The sequence below is a fragment of the Pararge aegeria genome, chromosome 12 (genome assembly GCF_905163445.1).
Source record: "Pararge aegeria chromosome 12, ilParAegt1.1, whole genome shotgun sequence".
Lineage (NCBI taxonomy): Eukaryota > Metazoa > Arthropoda > Insecta > Lepidoptera > Nymphalidae > Pararge > Pararge aegeria.
Genome location: NC_053191.1, coordinates 10,286,039 through 10,306,980, shown reverse-complemented (window position 1 = coordinate 10,306,980; position 20,942 = coordinate 10,286,039). Strand labels below are relative to the sequence as shown.

At 34.7% G+C, this 20,942-nt stretch overlaps 1 protein-coding gene across 1 annotated transcript; it reads right to left on the bottom strand.

Moving 5' to 3' along the window:
- Positions 1-1,872: 1,872 nt before the first annotated feature.
- Positions 1,873-20,602, bottom strand: LOC120628475 (clavesin-1-like). Its single transcript, XM_039896861.1, has 7 exons — positions 20,498-20,602; positions 16,422-16,545; positions 15,805-15,958; positions 9,450-9,557; positions 6,798-6,945; positions 4,306-4,522; positions 1,873-3,506 (listed from the first exon to the last, which is right to left on the bottom strand). The coding sequence occupies exons 2-7, from the start codon at positions 16,531-16,533 to the stop codon at positions 3,352-3,354; spliced, it is 894 nt and encodes a 297-aa protein (XP_039752795.1). The 5' UTR covers positions 16,534-16,545; positions 20,498-20,602; the 3' UTR covers positions 1,873-3,351.
- Positions 20,603-20,942: the final 340 nt, after the last annotated feature.

The window sequence follows — 20,942 nt, the reverse complement described above, 5'->3', positions numbered from 1 at the left end:
TGTGAGCCATATGTCCCATCAAGACCGGTGAAGGTTGAGCCAATGAACCTTAGATTTATAACGAATAACATAACACATTAGCGCATTAGTAAGAGCTTGACTTTACTTTCGGGGGGTCGAGTTCTAATCCCAGCACACACTTCTAACTTTTCTAAGTTATGTGCATTTTAAGTAATTAAAATATCACTTGCTTCAACGGCGAAGGAAAACATCGTGAGGAAACCTGCATGTCTGAGAGTTCTACATAATGTTCTCAAAGGTATGTGGAGTCCACCAATCCGCACTGGGCCAGCGTGGTGGACTTAGGCCTTAACCCTCTCTCATTGTGGGAGGAGACCCGTGCTTTGTAGTGGCACGGTAATGGGTTGATGTGATGAAGATGACATAACTAATGAACAGACAAACGGGCACTCTTATGCAATCAAAATTATCATTTGCAAATGACCGTTCCGGGGACCTTCTACGGTTTCAACTTACCTATTATACTCGAGTGATTAGATACTGTTAATAATCGTGTGATGTATGGCCTAGTAGTAGCAGTACCAAAAACAGGCGTTAAGTCTCAATAGGGGAAGTGAGATTAGTGCATTGAAATAAAGACACAATACCATATACAAACAGAAAAGCAAACCTAAATGGTAGTTTCAGAATGTATTAATCATTAAAAACATAGTTACATGCGATATTTTTTGTTCTCAAGTGTAGTGACCAAAAATATGTCAATCAACTTCAATTAGCAAATGTCTGTTGTATTATTACCAGTGTTATTACGCTTGTAATTTAAATTTTAAAAATATTGCATAACAATGGCAAACAAATTATAGGGAAAAATAAATTTAGGTATACTTTAGATACCTACTTATTTGTTATTTCACAGCAACGGTCTTAGATTTTACAAACAACTGGCCCCGCAGAGTACCTACCTAACTGCTAAATTGTCTAAAACTTTCAGTAAATCAGCTACCTAACGTAAAGCGATTCTTCAAACGTATAGGCAGTTAAAAATATACAGATAAACTGTTCAGCGTTAGGACATTTAGTACAGATAGTAAATATCGTAGGTCGTTGAAATATGATGCAATTTCTTCCAACATATTTCAACGACCGTCTGAGGTGTGCTCGAACATATAGCTATTCTTACACTAGCTGCCTCAATCGCCTACTATTTGAAACCTTAATCAGGTAAACATTGCGAATCGTCAATGGATATCCGGAAGACCAACTTTAGTTTGACCTTACATGGTGTTATATAGTCAAACACTTTTATCCCCTCATCCATCTCCATCATCGTCATCTCATCGACCCATTACAGGCCCACTACAGAGAACGGGTCTTCTCCCACAATGTAAAGGAGTAAGGCCGTAGTCCACCACGCTGGCCCAGTGCGAATAGGTGGACTGCACACAGGCATGCGGGTTTCCTCACGAAGATTTCCTTCACCCTTGAAGCCCGAAGTCCCGAAAGGTAAGTCGAGCTCGTACCCAAAGCGCTATCACCGCTTCTGAGTAAAGTTATAAGTATAGATGTGTAATAATATGTTATAATTAAAGAAAAAAAAATTAGAATTGTTTCCCTCGCTTTATTAATTGTGAAATTTTTTGGTCACACTTTTTTATTCTTCCACAAGTTAGCCCTTGACGGCAATCTCACCTGAGTGAGTCAGCACTATGCAGTCTTAGATGGTAGCGGGTTGATCAGTTAGAGGTATTGCAGTTGAAGTAAACTATATTTTAAAAACATAATATCTGTGCATCCGATCGTTAAGTGGATTACAATTTACTACTTTTTTTTTAGCATAATATTATAATATTAATATAAGTACATATCTATAAATATGCAAGTTAATTAACAAAAATTATACGGAGGTGTAAATGCTAATTTTTAGTTTATAGTAACAACTTTGAATAACTGTCCATACCTATATGTTTTTGATCATTATAAAAAGTTGGTTTGGATTTCCGCGTAAAAAAACTGCAGATTTGGGCTTTTTTTAAATTATTTTTTGCTGTCCTAATTGTGCTTCTAAATAATAAAAAAAAGAATAAGAAGCATGGCCTGCTATTTTATTAGTTGACATTTATTTAAACCCTATTTTTTCCAATACTTAAAATATAATTTATAAACTAAAAAGTATATGTGAATGAAATTTTTAAGACAGGAAAGATTAAATAAGCTATCATAGGTTTATGTAATATTTGTTCGGAGGAAGTTAATTGAATTATATTTTTAATAAGAAATAAGAGTAAATTTCCGCATGAAACAAGAGTTGCGTGCGCAGATGTTACACCGCATGAAGTATCCAAAGAGAATGGTCTCCAATGAAAAAAGAGTGAAGTTACTGCCATGTAAATTTAATTTTCGCCGTCTTAGTTACAGAGTATTCTTATTTTCTACTTACAAAGAAACTGCATTAGGCTTTATTATACAATACATAAAGTATATGTGAAAATTTTTCTAAACGATAGTGAAGCTGCATAAAAAGGAGGTGTTAGCGGATAACCAGACATACGAGGAAAACGACTTTGTGTTATACTACGTAATATCTATTAATGCATAGATTAATTCATTTTATGTTCTCGCTGCGCTTAAAGTATCAGTAATATGTTACAATATATGTCGTTATTTACTTATATGTGAAGCGCCGCCGAATCCTACCTCAGGCTGGGATAAATCTCGCTCTACCTCGTGCAATCGCTCTATGCGCCAGAGTGGCAAGGGGCACTCCTTGTGCTGTTTTAGCTTTATTCATATTTTTGCAATTAAAGTAGATTTTTAAAAATGCTCGTTTGTTGACCATAGCTTGATGTGTGTGAAATATATCCACTTAATCTCCAGGCCAGCCCTGTTGAGTCAGTTTATCTATCATAATATTTTTCGCTGATATAATCAGTGAAAAGGATTTGAACATTCACTGGCATGCTGAACTGACTCTGATCACTGAATTTGACTTTTTGTAATTTTATAGATAACCCTAAGGCCGTTTAGTTATTGAAGCTACTAGCAATTTAATCAGAAGTGCCTTCGTGATTTATTTCATAAATAGATCTGTCGTTACTATATTCCTATAATTCCCAGCTTAGAACCAATATAAAGAAATCAATTAAATTTAGAATTATACATAATATTCTATGTATTCAGTATTCCAATTATGCCTACCGTAATACCAACTTTCTTTCTTAATTACCGACGATACATGTAGCTAGAAGCCTTTTTCATTTTCCGGTTCCTAAACTATCTCTTTGCAAGATATCACATCTATCCGTTGCGAATGACAAATTATCTAATACACTTTCACATTTAATACACGTGTTACTAAGGTTTATATAAAGGTAAAGATCACAAAGTAGAATATTAGTCTATATCCAATTTTTTAAAAGAGCCTTCTATGCCGCCGAATATGTCCGTGATAGTTTTTGGCTTTCCAGGTCTTAATGACTCTACCACACGTTTCTTGTTTTCATTGATGAAGAACTCCTTGTTTGATAATAACAGTTCGGTCGCCTCACCTAAAATAAATAAAAGTCATATGTAAAATATAAACATTGCGGCATTGCTTAAGTACTATTATTTCAATAATGTAGACTATCTTGTCTCAGAATGATCACTAATAATTGTAGAGATGTCAAAGAATATCATTAATTCCTGTATTAATACGTTAGAATATTAGTCCATATAAGTTTTTATAAAGTGCCTACTATACCGCTGAAGATGTCCGTTATAATTTTAGTTTTTCAGGTATTTATGACTCTACTACACATTTTTAGTATTCAATGATGAAGAATTTATTGTCAAACTATGTCGTATAAAACCGAATTTATAAATGGAGACTGCTTTAAGCGGTGATAGTAAGTAAGCATCGAGTGTCAAAGATACACACCGCCGGCACACTAAAACTACTTTTAGTCTACAGCACCGACGTAATTTTGCCTATTTATTAATCTTTTTTGAGATATAATAAATACGTGTGAGCGTTCTCAAGATCGATTCTGCAGTTGCCAACTACAGAACAAAACAGACAAGCACACTTTCCTATTTATAATATTAAAACGGGTAAGCAGGGCAGCTTCCCACAAAATTTCAGTTTTGATTATATCCCCCTCAAAATAATGACGGCTTTACAACTTTTATTAAGGTGCAGGATTTTTTTGTTTAATTTGTACAATGAATAATGATAAAGACATTTCAAAACGTGCAGTCACAATCTGTATCGTCATTTTGCTTTAATTTAAATCTTCGAGAAATTTCATGTACATAAGAAATAATAGGTACTACTGCTTTTATAGGGGACTAAAATTATTCACTAACTCTTGGCTTCCGCGTAAGACTTAAACTTTCCACCAGCCTCTATTGGCAATGCTTCAACAGGGATAAGCTTTTCAATAGAATTGCTTCCGGCACTGTGAATGCAGACCATGTTCATCAACTCCTTCTTTATAAATGGCCGCAATATCATCATTAGTCTGTCTATGTACGATGGTGCATTCAAGAAGTGTACACCTCTTAATCTTATCAAAATTGCTTCCTGAAACAAAAAAAAAGAATTATCTTCATATCAACATTAACGGCCCAAGAGCACGGAACTCCTTCAACGCTGACCCAAATGGTGAATAAAAGAATAATTTACTTTTAAAAAAAACAACTACAACTTAGCTCAAGACTGCAATCTTACCTGGTGGTAAGTGATGATGCAGTCTAGGATGGTAGCGAGCTAACCTGTTTGGGTTATGGCAACCTAATCGATTCTCCGCGGCATCGTACCCATAAGCCAAATCGCTTGGCTGTACGTTTTTGTCTTTGTAGGTAGGCTAACAAGCCACTGCGGAAGCCTCGCCCATCAGACCATTAAAAATTCCAAAATAGCCCCCGCCGGTAATTGAATCCGACACGGTGAAGGAGAATAAATATAAAAAATAAATATAGAAGCCAAACTCAATGCCAATGACATGAAACGTTGCAGTTGATTCTGTTTGTCTAATATTTGGTAGATTGCAGGAATTTTTCTTTCACTGGGAAGGTTATAATTAAATTATGCTAACATTTTTTGAATATTGTTGGAGATACTAGGATTAAATTTACCTACTCCTACCGTCGATGCCGAAATTAGTATATACCTTTCACATCAGTCTTATAGCGACTGTAGCGTCATCTAGTAGGAAACGTTGCAGTTTCGATCTACTTTTTCAAAGGTCCAAATTACAATGAGACACGTTTGAAACAAGAGATGACACATTGCTTTTTTATATTTTTATAATTTTATTAGTGTTTTTACCTACACTTGGAGGAATTATCAATTTTATAAATGCATATAAAAATTTTCGGAACTGACAGGATTTGAACCTGCGACTCTCGGGCAATCGCGGCCCGAGCGCTTTCACCAATTAAGCTACGGATCTCCTACCGTCGATGCCAAAATTAGTATATGCCTTTTACATCAGTCTTATAGCGACTGTAGCGTCATCTAGTAGGAAACGTTGCAGTTTCGATCTACTTTTTCAAAGGTCCATATTACAATGAGACACGTTTGAAACAAGAGATTACACATTGCTTTTTTATATTTATAAAATGTTTACTATTTACTTTAATCTATACTAATATTATGAACAGAAAATATTTTTTTGTTTATTTGTTTGTGACGAATTGATTCCGAAAGTACAGAACTAATTTTTCACCTTTTATTTGCTATAATCTTTTTTTTTTTAATAATTGAGATGCAATTGCAATAATACATTATCACTTAGAATAGATAAATTTGCCGATAAAATTCATTACTTGGCGTGCACTGAGAAAACTACTGGCGATAAGTACATCGACGGCAGAAACAAAAGTGGGTTACATTTGTATCGCAGTACTTATTCAAATAAATAAATTTTATCATCGATTGCATATATAGGAATAAATGACTTTTTAATTCATTCTAATCGGAAATTTAATTTAGAACTAATCGCGAGTTTAAAAAACTTGAGGACTGTACCTAGATAAAACACGCTACACCGAATTTTACAAGTTATTTTTAAAAACGATACCCGTTTTTTTAATTACCATCAGGTAGGCCGTCTGGCGAGTCGCGACGCTAAAGTGGCAATGAGCCGGGCACATAGTTCGGAGAAAGGATGGACGTTGGGGTCCCAAGGTGCTGGAATGGCAGCCTCGTACTGGTAAGCGCAGCGTTGGTCGACCCCCAACGAGGTGGACAGACGACATTAAGCGCGTCGCAGGTAGCCGCTGGATCCAAGCGGCTCAGAATCGTGGAACTTGGAACTCCCTACAAAAGACCTATGTCCAGCAGTGGACGTCTATCGGTTGATGTGATGATGATGATGATGATGAGGCCGTCTGGTCCGTGCATTACTACTATAAAAAAAAGCTTAGACCGACGCACACGAAATTCTCCTTCAAACCTCCAAAGTGGGTCCTATTCATTTACATACTCCGATTAACATTTATGATCCAGCGCAATCGATTATTTTTGCTGCTGCTACTGTCACAATAAACTGTTTCTGTGGTTAAAAAAAAAAACAAACGAGGACGAAATTGCGGGTAAGATATAGTAAATAAAAGAGTGAGATGGCGATGTATTTATGGTCGCACTTAATAAGTGTATTAAGTGCGACCATAAATACATCGCCATCTAGCTTCAAAGTAGTACCTTGTATTATGGGTACTGAGATAATTAATAAATATTTTTGAATAATTTGATAAATACTTATAACATACAGATGCACGGAAAACAAGTAAACTTTTACTGCATGCTGACCTGTTAAGAGTGTGTATTAATGTGTGATAGATATGTGTACTACCTGCAGAAAGTATAATATCTGTTGCACAGTCTGTAAGTCGAGCTTAGTAATGTGGCTCAGAGAGACGCCATTCAGGTCGATCAGTATTAAATACCCTGGAGCTGTCCCATCTCTATACTGCGTGACATCAACGAGCATTAAAACAGTTCTGAAACAGTTGAAAAGAAACCTATATCAAAAAAAAAAAAAAAATACCATAAGTAAAACATCAACCAAAAATATTACCTAAGCAATACAAAACATGATAAGTTTATAATAGTACTAGGTGTTGCCCGCGACTTCGTCTGCGTTTGATTTTGTTTTTTGATGTGGCATTAAATTTAGTTGTACTTATTTCTAAAAAAAATTAAAGTATTCAGTATCGCTAAGTCTTATATGAGGGGTTTGCTGCTGTCCGCTGAAGAGTTCTGTCCTTTATCTCCATCCAAAGTTTGGGCAAAATTAAACACATATTATTACCTCTATAGTACAAAAATATAGTACAAAAATAATTATCATTATCATTATAAATCGGTTATAATTTGTCGGAGTTCTGGTCTGGTGTTCCTCTCCCAAAGAAACCGAGCTTAATGTCGGGATAAAAAGTATCCTATATTACTTCTAACACTTCCAAGAATATGTGTACAAAGTTTCTTGAGGATCGGTTTAGTACTTTTTGCGTGAAAGCGTAACAAACAAACTTACATGACATTTATAATATTAAGTAGATAGAAGTAGAAGTAGGGAGTAGGGATTTCTTGAATTAATTGGGAGGGCTTACCCATAATCAACACGATGGACAAAAAGATTGTTGATCGCAGTTGCATATGGCATATATCTGCTGTCACCACACGGCACTGTACTTGGTATGTTTTGTTCGATTTTATAATACTAAATTACCACCAAAAAAAACTTGAGATCTGTCAAGTTCCAGTCTCCCTAAGAGCTTTATTTAAACACCAAAAAAAGGAAACATATATCAAAACTAGATAGTCTAAAATTACAACGGTACTAACTGGTTTAGTAATGTCTGTACTCAATGATCACCAAATCTTAGCACGCAAATGAATTCGCTACGGTAAATGAACTAAGTTAGGTATTCCAATGTGCCTCAAAACTAAATCTGGTAAACCCGACCCCAGTTACACTTCCGAAGTAGTCATACGTCGAGTAATAATAAAAATAATTTAGTTATGAAGAATTACATCTTGTTTTAATTCTGGCATAACAGGGTTTAGGGAATTACGTAGGTAGGTACACACATCAAAATTCCACGCGAAAGAGAAGGGGGGTTTGCGGGCGAAGCTAATAAGATATAATGATCAAGTACACATAGATAAATAATCTATATATATACTTATAATTAAACAGTAACTAGAAGATTTATGTACATTAAATTTATTTTGAAAATTTTGACCGGGGTATGCTTTATAATCGATACTGAGTCCAAAACAGATTTTTATTTAATTTTTGCCTTTCTGTCTGTCTGTCCGGGCATCACGTGAAAACTACTGAATGGATTTAAATAAAATTTGGCATAAAAGTATCCTTTATGTTTACACGGAATACCAGGTACCACACCTGGTATTCCGTGTAAACATAAAGGATACTTTTTATACCGATAAACAATAAGTTTCCTCCGGGAAACGGGATGAATATTTTTATGAATTTTACTTCATAGCTCCGTTAAATTTGAACCGATTTTAATCATTCTTTTTTTTATTTGAAAGTGCTCTACTTAGGTACTATTAGGTACTATGCTCATATTGTGTAATTTTAATGGAGATCTGATAAATATCCTCGGAGATAAAGGACAAACATATGGGACAACGATCGAATGCATGCGTACTATCCTACTAATATTATAAATGCGAAAGAAATAAAATATATATTAAGTTTGATTATATAACTGCAAATACGTTTTTAAATTATTCTTATTTAACCTATCGCGTAGAAGTTACGACGGGTATAGAATAACACGTAAGGCGACGACGGGCCGCGAATAACATAGTTTGAAAATAAAACTAGACCTGGTAGGTAGAGCTGCAATTAGTTTCTAGATTTTTTTAAGATATTAAAACGATTTGGTGCAGACGAAGTTGAGCGGGTCAGCTAGTACTGAATAAATATAGTACAGTGTACGATGGTATAAATTCTGTAGCACACAAAAATTCTACACTAAACTAAACTGGCATATCTAAAAATTTGAAATGTCTCGACACCGAAATATAAAAAAAAATGACATAAAAGACCGACTGTCACACGATTAAAAACAAGAAATAAATATCTCCTACAACATTTGTTGAAAATGACTAGATGTAAATCGTATTATACTTCACATTCCCTTTCATATAATAGGGATAAAAAAATACTGCAATTTTCTGTGTTTTACTTGGCAATGTTGATTTTATTTATTTTTTCCAGATTTTATTTTTTAGTAAATTTAAATCATAAAATCTTTGTATTAATAGCCAAATGTCAAACTGCTCATAACATTTTACAAGTCTGTTGAAAAGAATGATGACACTACTTTTAGACCTGCTCATTTAGTTTAGAGGATACAACATAATTGGCACCGCTGTTCTGAGTATACATACCTATGTACTAGATATTTTATCGGAGATGGGTATTTATATTATCTGTAAATCATAATGAAGAAATTGGCAAGCTTACCTGATAACGTCGGTGAAAATAAAGTTTTTCGCATCGTGGTCGATTAGTGAATGATAAATCACTCTATAATGCTTATCGATCGATGATGCTTTAAGCGGTAATGCACATCTGCAATGAAATATTATAATAAAAAAATAAATCAGTGTATAATGAGTACCTAACTAATTATCAAGGGTAATTAATAACTTCAAGAGTTATAAATTTTTTATTTATTGCTACGACAGTACATCACCATCTAGCTAGCCCTAAAGTAAGCTTAGCTTTTGTTATGGGTACAATAATAATATACATAAATACTTATAATATACAGGTAAACACCCAGACATTGAATAACATTCATGTTCACGACACAAACATTTTTCAGTTGTGGGAATCGAACCCACGACCTTGGACTCAGATAGAAGGGTCGCTGCCCACTCCGCCAATAGGCCGTCATTATTTTTATATACAGGATGAGTTTGAGAACGGGCATCTATCCGAAACGTTAAGAGGTAAGATTTAAATTTTAATGTGTCAGAAGTCCATGTCAATAGAGGATTTAAATGTATTAAGAATTTACGTATATGCCCAAAAATCCTGAATAACAAAAATTCGTTCAGTGTCCAATCAAGTTAAATGATAGAAGGCAATTCGAGTTTGTATCAAGAAACAGCAAGCGTCAGATTTGTAAACCCTATCACGTCCCGTAACACGTCACGTCAAGAAATTATCCTCACCCAATCGGAGAACGAGGATTCAAAGCTTAGAATCACTGCGGGTTTTTAGGATTAAATGATTATTATCAATATCACTATATTATAAGTTTGATAGTAACACAACTAGTGTTGGCAACACCGCGCGTTTTGTGTGCGACAATGTACAAAGATCGACGCAAGCTCCACCTCGGCAGCTTGTCGGTCGTTGTGACGTCAGTATCCGGTCACCAAGAGGGGGAAAAATATGGCGGCTCTGGCCTGAGGGTGGGATGACACGAGAGGGCACTTTTGGCTGTGACTTCGAATAGGACGCAACCATTTAGTATAATAAATCGAGTGTGCATATTGAGTATCGGGGTGTGGTTAATTTTTACATCAGAAGTGTGTTGTAACTTACGCTATGGGAAAAAAAGATCGAAACGCAAACGCGCTCGGTCCACCTCGAGTTCTTCAGAGCCCAGGACGCCATCACCTCCAAGGAAACGTAATAAGGTATCTCGTAAAGATACTGAGACTGTGAGTACATTGAACAATATTATACCAGACTTTGACCCTTTGAAAGACGATATTAATGCATGGCTTAACATTATTCAATCTTACGCGCAAACTTTTAGATGGTCTGATGAAACAATTCGTTATCAAGCTCTTAATAAATTGAAGGGTTCGGCTAAAATCTGGTACGATTCGTTATTACGTACAGATGATAAGTGGCCCTTATGGAAGTGGATTGATTGGAAGACGAAGTTGTCAGGTAGTTTTCAAATTCAAAGAAATATGTTCGAACTTTTAAAAGAAATTATTGATCGAAAACCGATTGATAATCAATCTTTATATGAATTCTATTTTGAACAGAAGTGCAAAATTGACAGATTGTGTTTAAATTTCTGCGAACAAGATATTGTTTCGATCATAGTAGGTAACATCAGTGATTATGTTTCTTTAGAATCCAGTTACTTTAAAACATGTGACGATTTATCGAGTTATTTACATGGGCGTATTTACAAGAAAAATGTTAAACAAGTGGGTAGTTCACGTGATGCGTCAGTTAAAAGTAGTCATGGTACACTGTCGGGTAATCAAAGTTCACAAATGAATACGAACTTTACTAACTCCAGCATTTGCGGTCCTTCAAATAGTAGCACGGATATTAATAATACTCAAATTCGCAAGGTTATTAAATGTTTCGTATGTGGGGGTAATCACAAAAAACATCAGTGTGAGGCTAACAAATGCGAATATTGCGGGAAGCGGGGACATGTGGAATCCCTTCGCTATAGTAAGAAGAATCCAGGGAAATCATTAGTTAAACCAGAGCAACAAGAGACAAAATTTGTTCCCTCAGATGCGAAAAATAAGTTTGTTAAAAACGTGTGTATATTCGATACCTGCCACGAAGCATTCATAGATACCGGAAGTAGTTGTTCACTCATTTCCGAATCATTGGTAAAGAAACTTTCGTTAAAAATTATTGAACTACCTTCTCCTGTAGTTTTGCAAGGGTTTTCTAAGCATATTTGTAAAAGTGTCAATAAGAAGATTTGTGTTAATCTTTCTTTTGATTCGATCACACTATGTGATATTGATTTTTACGTTATCGATGACTTGGTGGGTTTTGATATACTGATTGGGCGGAATGTTACAGAGCGGCGCGATTTAGTTTATTCTCGAGTAGGTGATATTTTGAAATTTCAATATGCAAGCGATTTAAAAGAGTACTGTCATCGTATTGCGGTATCTGAAATAGACGCACAGGTACATCAAACTGAATTAGTTGCTTTACTAAATAAATATAGTGATTGCATAGCCAGTAATATAAAAGAATAGGGTAAGGTAAATAATTATGAAATGGAAATTAAGTTATCTAGTTCGCAGCCCATTCAATGCAGACCCTTTAGAGCATCACATTCCGACAGGCAAACGATTCGCAAAATGGTCGACGAATTACTAGTAAATAATATCGTACGCGAGAGTAACTCGCCGTATGCTAGTCCAGCCCTTTTAGTTAATAAAAAGAACGGGGAGAAAAGGCTATGCATAGATTATAGGGCCTTAAGTAAGATAACGGTTAAAGATAAATACCCCATGCCCAGAATTGAAGATTTAGTGGATAGACAACAAAGCTATAAGGTATTCACCAGCTTAGATTTAAAAAGTGGGTATTATCAGATTGCGATGCATAGGGATTCGATTGAAAAAACTGCATTTATAACCGAGGACGGACATTTCGAATTCTTGCGGCTTCCATTTGGGTTGGCTAATGCACCTTCTTGTTTTCAACAAATGATGAACAAAACTCTTGGTAATTTAAGGTTTGGGAAAGTGATTGTTTATTTAGATGATTTATACTTAATTTCGGAAACTGTAGAGGAAAATATGAACTTGCTTGAAGAAGTTTTGCAAATATTTAAGAAAAATGGTTTAACATTGAATTTAAAAAAGTGTCATTTCTTTAAAAATGAAATTGAATTCTTGGGATACAAAATTTGACCAGGGTGTGTTATGCCAAACGAAGCCAAACTGGAAGCAGTAAAGAATTTTCCGGTACCGAAAACAGTGCACCAACTTCGACAGTATTTGGGGCTTATTAGTTATTTTAGGAAATTTATACGAAACTGTGCTATTTTGTCCACTCCACTTACTAAGTTGTTGAAGAAGGATGCTGTCTGGGAATGGGGTGAGCTACAAAATCAAGCATTTTGCATTTTGAAAGATAAATTAACCTCTGAAAGCGTATTAGCTATCTTCGATCCAAAAAAAGACACCGTTTTGTATACTGATGCCAGTAGAGAAGGTTTAGCTGGCATCCTTACGCAAGTAGGATATGAAGTAGGGGATGAAGGCGAAAGGGTAGTCCATTATTACAGCAGACAGACTACAAACGACGAAAAGAAATTTCATTCTTTCGAGTTGGAACTACTGGCTGTAGTTTGTTGTCTTCAAAAGTTTAGACTTTACTTGTTAGGTAAAATTATTACGGATTGTAGTGATATTATATAGATTATTATGTCAATCACGGAAGGGGATTGGTTACTTGCGGTACAAGTCCAAGACCCAGAATTAATGAAAATAAGAGAGGTCTTAGCATCAGGACAGGCCGAAGATAATAAAGAGATTTTTAATAGTTACGAGTTATTAGGCGCGAAGGTGTATAAGCGAACTAGTAATGGCCGTCGTTGGGTGGTCCCAAAGAACTGCATCTGGCAAATAATAAAATGTAACCATGATGACGTAGGCCATTTCTCATTAGATAAAACGGTTGAGCGTATTCACTTATTACACTTTACTGGTTTCCACGATTACGGAAAATAGTAAAAAAGTATATCAAAAACTGTTTGAATTGCATTTATCACAAAAATAAAGGGGGACCAAAGGAAGGGACCAAAGGAAGGGGAATTATACCCTTTGCCAAAATACGCACAACCGTTTCATACTTTGCATCTGGATCATATTGGTCCATTTGTGACTACTAAAAATAAAAATAAGTATTTGTTGGTAGTGGTAGACGCGTTTACAAAATTTGTCTTTATTTCCGCGGTTCGTAAAACTAATACAGCGGGTGTCATTAAATAGTTAGAAAATATATCAAAGACCTTCGGAAACGCCAGACGCATAATCACTGAAGCCGGTTCTTGTTTTACATCGGGTAAATTTGCTCAATATTGTGCAAATAGAAATATTAGATTACATATAGTGGCAACAGGTGTTCCTCGCGCTAATGGACAAGTCGAAAGATTTAATAAAACTATTTTAGAATCATTAAAATCTATGGGTGCTGATACTACCGATGAAAGGTGGGATCAATGCATAAAGGCTCTACAGCAAGGCTTAAATAGCACGATACACAAAACTACACGAGCTGTCCCTAGTGAAGTTATTTCGGTTATAGATTACGCATGGATAGTGATAGTTTAGCCCCAGAGTTGGAAGACGAAAAATTAGTCGATATGTCTCAGTTGCGCGAGAGAGTTGATAGTAGTGTTAAGGCTAGTGCTCAATATCAGAAAGAAAGGTTCGATAAATCTCGGGTGAAAGCTAAAACTTACAAAGAAGGAGATTTAGTATTGATAAGAATACAAAGTCAAAGTAACGACGGTCAAAGTAGAAAATTAATGCCGACGTTTAAAGGTCCATTTCAAGTCAAGAAAATTTTGAACAACGAGAGATATGAGGTTGTGGATTTGAGAGGTAGTCAAAGATGTTCTAAAATGTATAATGGCGTAGCTGTGGCCGAAAATATGAAATCATGGATCAATATCGGTGATTGGAGCCTAGATTAGAAATATATTATTTTATTTATTAAATCCGTAAACCAAAAACCGTGTTGGCAAGGTATATCTTAAACTATAAATATTATCTTAAACTATAAATATTACGAATATTATTTAAATTGTCTTTACGCCATTGATTTTCACTAGATTAACCATAATTTAAATAGAGAGTTGACTTACTTAACTTTCAGTGCTATGTTACATTTTGCTATAGTTCAAAATTATTATTAAAATGAATCTCTAATCAGTATTTTCATACATTATGTAGGCTTTGTAGATATAAACAATACTTCAGCGAGCCGTGATAAAATACTGTGACGTATGATGGGAATATTGCATTATGAATAAAGAACGTCACATTGGAATGCCTGAGCTTGAAGACGAACTTGGTACTCTTAAGTGAGCGAAATGTTCTTTAAGAGCAAGTGGTCTTCACCAACTTGGTACGCTTAAGTGAGCGAAATGTTCTTTAAGTGCAAGTGGTTTTCAACAATGACACATCTGTCTCCTAAGTGTGGCTTGTCCCTTTGGGTGGGATGGTCTTGTTGATTGAGCTACGGGGTCGCACAATGGACAAGGCATGGGCAATATTCCGATGGGCCTTACAAATATAAAGAATAATGAGGTGGTGTGAATTATGTGTTTATATAGAATGCTTCATGTGTTAACAGTTCTTAAATTTCGCAGTGTTTTGATCCCGGCTCGTGGGGTACCCGGGGCGGGCACGGTGCAGCATGGCCGTGTTGGCAACACCGCGCGTTTTGTGTGCGACAATGTACAAAGATCGACGCAAGCTCCACCTCGGCAGCTTGTCGGTCGATGTGACGTCAGTATCCGGTCACCAAGAGGGGGAAAAATATGGCGGCTCTGGCCTGAGGGTGGGATGACACGAGAGGGCACTTTTGGCTGTGACTTCGAATAGGACGCAACCATTTAGTATAATAAATCGAGTGTGCATATTGAGTATCGGGGTGTGTTTAATTTTTACACTAGAAAAAGTGATCATTTGTACTCAAAATAAACTATTCATGGACATTTTAATTCTATGACACATTCACTTCATCTAAATATCCCCTAGAATATAAATCGATATTAATCCTACACGTACATTGCGTCGACTTATGGATGGGTGCAGTGGATGGATTTCTAGCAAGTTTAACTGCACAGCGTTTAACACAATGCCTTTTTATCTTTCATTTCTTTTATTTTAGTATTGGTATATGTTACAGAACAGATATATTATGTGTTTTCTTTATTCTTTCAAAATTTAGCATTATTTCACTTGTGCTACTATTCAAGCAAAATAATAACGTTTAAAGATATTTAATGAAGCGATGATCCGCTTTGTAAATAACTATTTACAGTTAAAATCAGTGCTAAGTAAATACTTACACAACGTCTAAAGTCTTGATGATGGATTTATCAACCACTCGGTTTTGAAACAAATTGGTGAACAACGTACGAAGTGTGAAATTTATGTCTAACACTTTCTTTGCCACCGCCGAGCTTTTGAAGCAGCAATAATACGCTAGGAGCAAATCGAAATCTGAAATTAAAATTAAGACAAAAATAAGATTCATTGTAGCTATATACACGCACACATAAATTTTACACCATTTGTATAAAGTGTAAAAGTTGTTTGTTAATTCACGAAGGGTATCTTAGAATTAAATTACTATGTCATCGCGTTTTTTTAAGGACCATACGTATTGTAATATGAATAGTCTATATTTCCTTAAAACGCGTATACATACACTCGAAACTCCTTGAAATCGAATTATTATCATCGTTTTTGATGTTTTGATGATTGGTTAAAAGTTTTGATTAAGTAAGTCTTCCGAATCGAACTACAAATATATTAAAAAAATATTTACGTTACCCGCATTTGGTAATAAGCTTGAAAAAGGACGAAAAATGATAAATCACTTGGCAGTACGGTTTAACTGCTACTCGTAGACCTTATCTCATTAATAAATATGTAATATATTACAAAAGAAAAGACTACGTGCCTGTAATATACTTTTCAGGTAGATGCGGCTGAGTCTTGAGCCACCCTCGTAGGGCGGCTATGTCAGAGGGCGTAACGCCAGTTTTTTTACACTCTTCTTCCATTGATATCATCCTGGTATTTATCTGGAATATGGAAACCATAGATTAAGTTATCAAAATAAAACAATAATTATTAAAATCGGTTCACATATTTTTACATAATTCAACCTGTTAAAATGTTATTTTAAGTGTAGACGGTAAAGTTGTAGCAATACATGTTCAATGGAAACGGAACTTATTCTAGTCCTTTCTTTTGTCGAATGAAAAAAGAAAAACGCAAATCGTTAAGGAAAAATAAAATGCCAGCCATGCCATTACGTACCTACGTAGTTGGCATTTTGAATTTAATAAATAAAACAAATCTCTTATTGTAGGTATTTATTTCCTGTAAATAAAGTATTTTTAATTTCATACCAGAAATCTTACTAGTAGATTCGACCTTGGCATTTCTGGAAAAAACTATTTAATATTGAAAAATTTAAATTAACGTAATACTACATTGTAAAAAACCGAAGGCTACGTTTTAAGCCAAAAAGATAACTTCTTCAATTATACTTACTTCGAGAGATGATCTAGAGATGTAAAGTTATACGGTATGCATATTGCATACATCCTGATATACATAATTTCCGTTACATATTTGGTCCAAATGTTAAATACTTTAAAAAAATTAAATGTCAAGCATTTTTGATACCGTATGAAATTTAAGGAAATTCAATGTTAAAAATTACAATACCTACCCTTTATACACCATAAAGTACTTATATTACAGATTACCGCTTATATCTACCGTCTGTTATAAAAATTTAACCTGTTTGTAATAATCTGCCTTTTTATAAAAAAAATGTGCGGCTTTTTTGTCAAGTAACAAGGTTGCTATAACAACTATAATTCATCTACATATCATGTAGTCATTCCAGTATTGCCCGTAATTAGAATCAATCTATTATGATTTCTTCAGATGGCACATTGAATTAGGAGATAGAACTATCCTTTTCCTACTCTTGTAAAGGATAGCAGTACTTCATTCAATTTGCAACCTGAGGATTAAGTTGATTTTAAAATTGGACGTAAGCCACCTGAGTAAAATTAAAGGGGAAGCTGAGAATCTTTGTTTATCCAACATACTCTTACGCTATTGATTGATTTTGATGATCTCCCTGGCGAAGCAGTGAGCGCTGTTGTTTTTGTTGTCCCGGGATCGATCCCCGGCATGCGCATTTTTGGAATTTATTATAGTATCTGAATTTTCCCCTGGTCTGGTCTGGTCTGGTTATATTCTGAGTACTAAGATGACTGATGAATATTTTTATGAATAATATACAGAAATACTTATAATATATATAATAATAATAAAGCTTTATTTACATTCCTTACAATTAAGTACCTTACTGGCTAAATATAATAGAGTTAAATACAATTTTTCTTAATCCTAATGTCTTATTTTCTATTTATAATTTTTTCTTAACCAAGTAATATATTGCCCTTATTGTACTTATACTATCTAATTTATAACATTTTTGTAAGGACCGCCAGCGGCGGTAAAAGCTCCTCCATATTTTTCCATTTGCAAATGGAAAAAAACTTATAATATACATATGAACAACCCGACACTGAAAAACCTTCATGTTCATCACAGGGACCAGGGACCAGGACGTTTTAGACTGCATTATCACTTATCAGCAGGTGAGCTTGCAGTTAGGTGCTAACTTGTACTGGATTAAAAAAAGCTAGCGATTGACCATAACCTCAGCTGATACTAAATTTAAAAGACAAGAGTTTTTCTCTCTAGGAATCATCCAAATCATTAGGCATCCTATCCGATTGAGGCGATTCCTAAGTTTTGTGAAAACGGGTAAACATCTTATTGGTAATGAGACAGGCTTACGGCTTTATCAGAGTGAGAGTAACCAGGTAATCACCAAATTGTTGAGGTCATAGTTAAATCCTCTAAAGATACACAAACCAGTTATCGATAAAATCAAGAAAGATTAATAATTGTCTTGCTTGTGTAGTGAAAGCCGCTGGCAAGTAGGTACTTAAAGATAACAGGTAACATTTCTTCTCGAAGGCTCCACAAAAAAGCCTTAATTGACCATCAAACTACTTATAAATTCGAACTTATTCGGCAATATACATAATTAAATACGCAAAAATCTTGTTATATCCATCTATACCTGCTCATAAAAAAATTGTTTTTTTATGTTTGCACGCGCGTTTGGAAAAGGTTAGAGGCCAAGCAAACAATGTAATAGCGCAGGAAGGCAACACTGCGAGTGTTTATGCGGGTAATCTAACAGAACTTACACACAGGCGAAGACGCAGAAAACCGCTAGCATATATAAACTAGATTATGCCAAAAAAAAAACATTTCTACTTTTCTAATTCTTAGTCTGGGATAGAAAAAGTCGCAAGCAATTATTGGACCCATTAACATTCCTAGAAGTGGTTTTCAAAATGACTTTTGCTTGAAGTTTTTATTTTTAAATTTCGGAACGCAGCGTAATGCTACATAGTCTTCATCTACCTCAAAAAATCAAATACCAAACGATAAGGTTTTTCAATCGTACTGGAAGTTCAAAATACACATACTTTTGATATTAAGTAGGTACATATAGTATTTCAATATCTTTGAATTCCCTTTAACAGATGACTGCATTCACAGCAGAACTAGGTACCTATACATAAGTCGATAACGCTAGGTACGTAACGTTGACCCATGTCAGTAAATAGATTTGGGCCCGTCTTTGAAAGCTTGAAAGATAATTTGGTATCGATCAGTCTCAAAGAATAGTCTGCGCCAGTCTTTGACGGCCGACTGGCGCAGTAGGCAGCGACCCTGCTTTCTGAGTCCATGGCCGTTGGTTCGATTCCCACTGGAACATGTTTGTGTGATGAACATGAATGTTTTTCAGTCTTTGGGTGTTTATCTGTAATTATTTATTTATGTATGTTATTCATAAAAATATTCATCAGTCATCTTAGTACCCATAACACAAGCTACGCTTACTTTACGGCTAGATGGCGATGTGTGTATTGTTGTATTATATTTATTTATTTATAGTAATCATTAAACGGAGAAACGAAATCCCATTGTTAGTTGATTAACCAAGAAAATATCTAATTTAATGTCTTCTGTTCTCGTGTTTAATTAATGAGTCGGTCAGTCAGTCAGTTACCTTTCGCTTTTATAAATATATCATATATGTAGATATATATATAAACTTCAGCTTCCGTATGTAACTGTTCACAAAACTTAAAATCCTGTATTGTTTTAAATTTTTTATAACGTGTTGAATTTCTATTAGAGTGTAGTTACTTATTATACCTAAGTTCCTAAGGGAACAGGAAATGATGTAAGACTGAGCCATACTAAAGCGTGGCCAAGTTCTGTTCTACTTACTGTTTACTATTTATTAATTAAATCTAGATATACCTAGATGTTATGAGTTGTCAAATTCCCTTTTTTACAAAAATAGCTTTTAATTTTTTCGATACTGTGTAAGTAATTTTAAAGTTACCATCGTAATTCGTCTACAAATACGAGAATGGAACTAAAAACTCTCCTAAACCTTGCTTGGTCGTCAATGATTTTGTTTTATGTTTACATGACAACAATAGGTATTACTATTTTGCGTTTCAGACAATTATTTATAAAGGTAAAAGGTAGGAAAAATTAAACCTTTTTTTATCAAAAAATTATTGTAAATCTGTTGACTTAGACGTTAGATCTAGAAGAGTAATATTAAATTCGCAACGAAGAAACATCTAATATAAGTGTACCATGTTAAAAAATAAACTAACAGTATAGTTAGGTATGCGAACGTATTTTGCTCTTTTTTTGTCAATAGACATAATTTAAGAAACACAGAACGGTTACATGAAACTTTAAATTTTCATCTCTTTTTTGATATAACAGTTGTTTTCTCGCTAACAAACTCTTTATTGCTCAAGATTCTTAAAAACAAAAAATAGAAATAGTACCTAGATGCAAATTATGTTAAAATTTAAATAATAACTATAGGTTCTTACTCACAATATATAGCCCCGAAGTATTTGTTTACACTATCAGTCACTATGTTAACGTCCGACAACATTCGCAAACCAAACAAAAATGGGAAATTCGAGCGGTCGAGTCGTGAGCAACTTCTGGCGGCCCACTAAACCGGAACTCAAATTATACCAAAATTAAGGGTAAAACTTGCCGTCCTACCAAACGCACTTTCGAACAGTTCTATCACGGTGATCTATTTCATCTGATCTCTTAATACAAATACATCATATCCCTATAATTTTATAATATTCCTAAGGTAATTTGAGACCAATGCATAGTTTACACACATTTATTACAACGAGGTTACTGTACAATTGATGAATTCCTTATGACCAAGTTGCTTGGAAGCATCCGGCTCGGCTTTCATCTCGAATTAAATGAATAAATTTATGTTTAAATGTAAAATGTTCCAAGCAATGTAAATGAA

What these genes read in the sequence shown, in the direction of transcription:
- LOC120628475 (XM_039896861.1), bottom strand. Translation starts at nt 16,533, where the DNA reads ATGATATCAATGGAAGAAGAGTGTAAAAAAACTGGCGTTACGCCCTCT. An exon ending in ATCAAGACTTTAGACGTTGT is followed by an intron (nt 9,558 to 15,804) that starts GTAAGTATTTAC and finishes ATTTCATTGCAG; the next exon opens with ATGTGCATTACCGCTTAAAG. An exon ending in ATTTTCACCGACGTTATCAG is followed by an intron (nt 6,946 to 9,449) that starts GTAAGCTTGCCA and finishes CAACTGTTTCAG; the next exon opens with AACTGTTTTAATGCTCGTTG.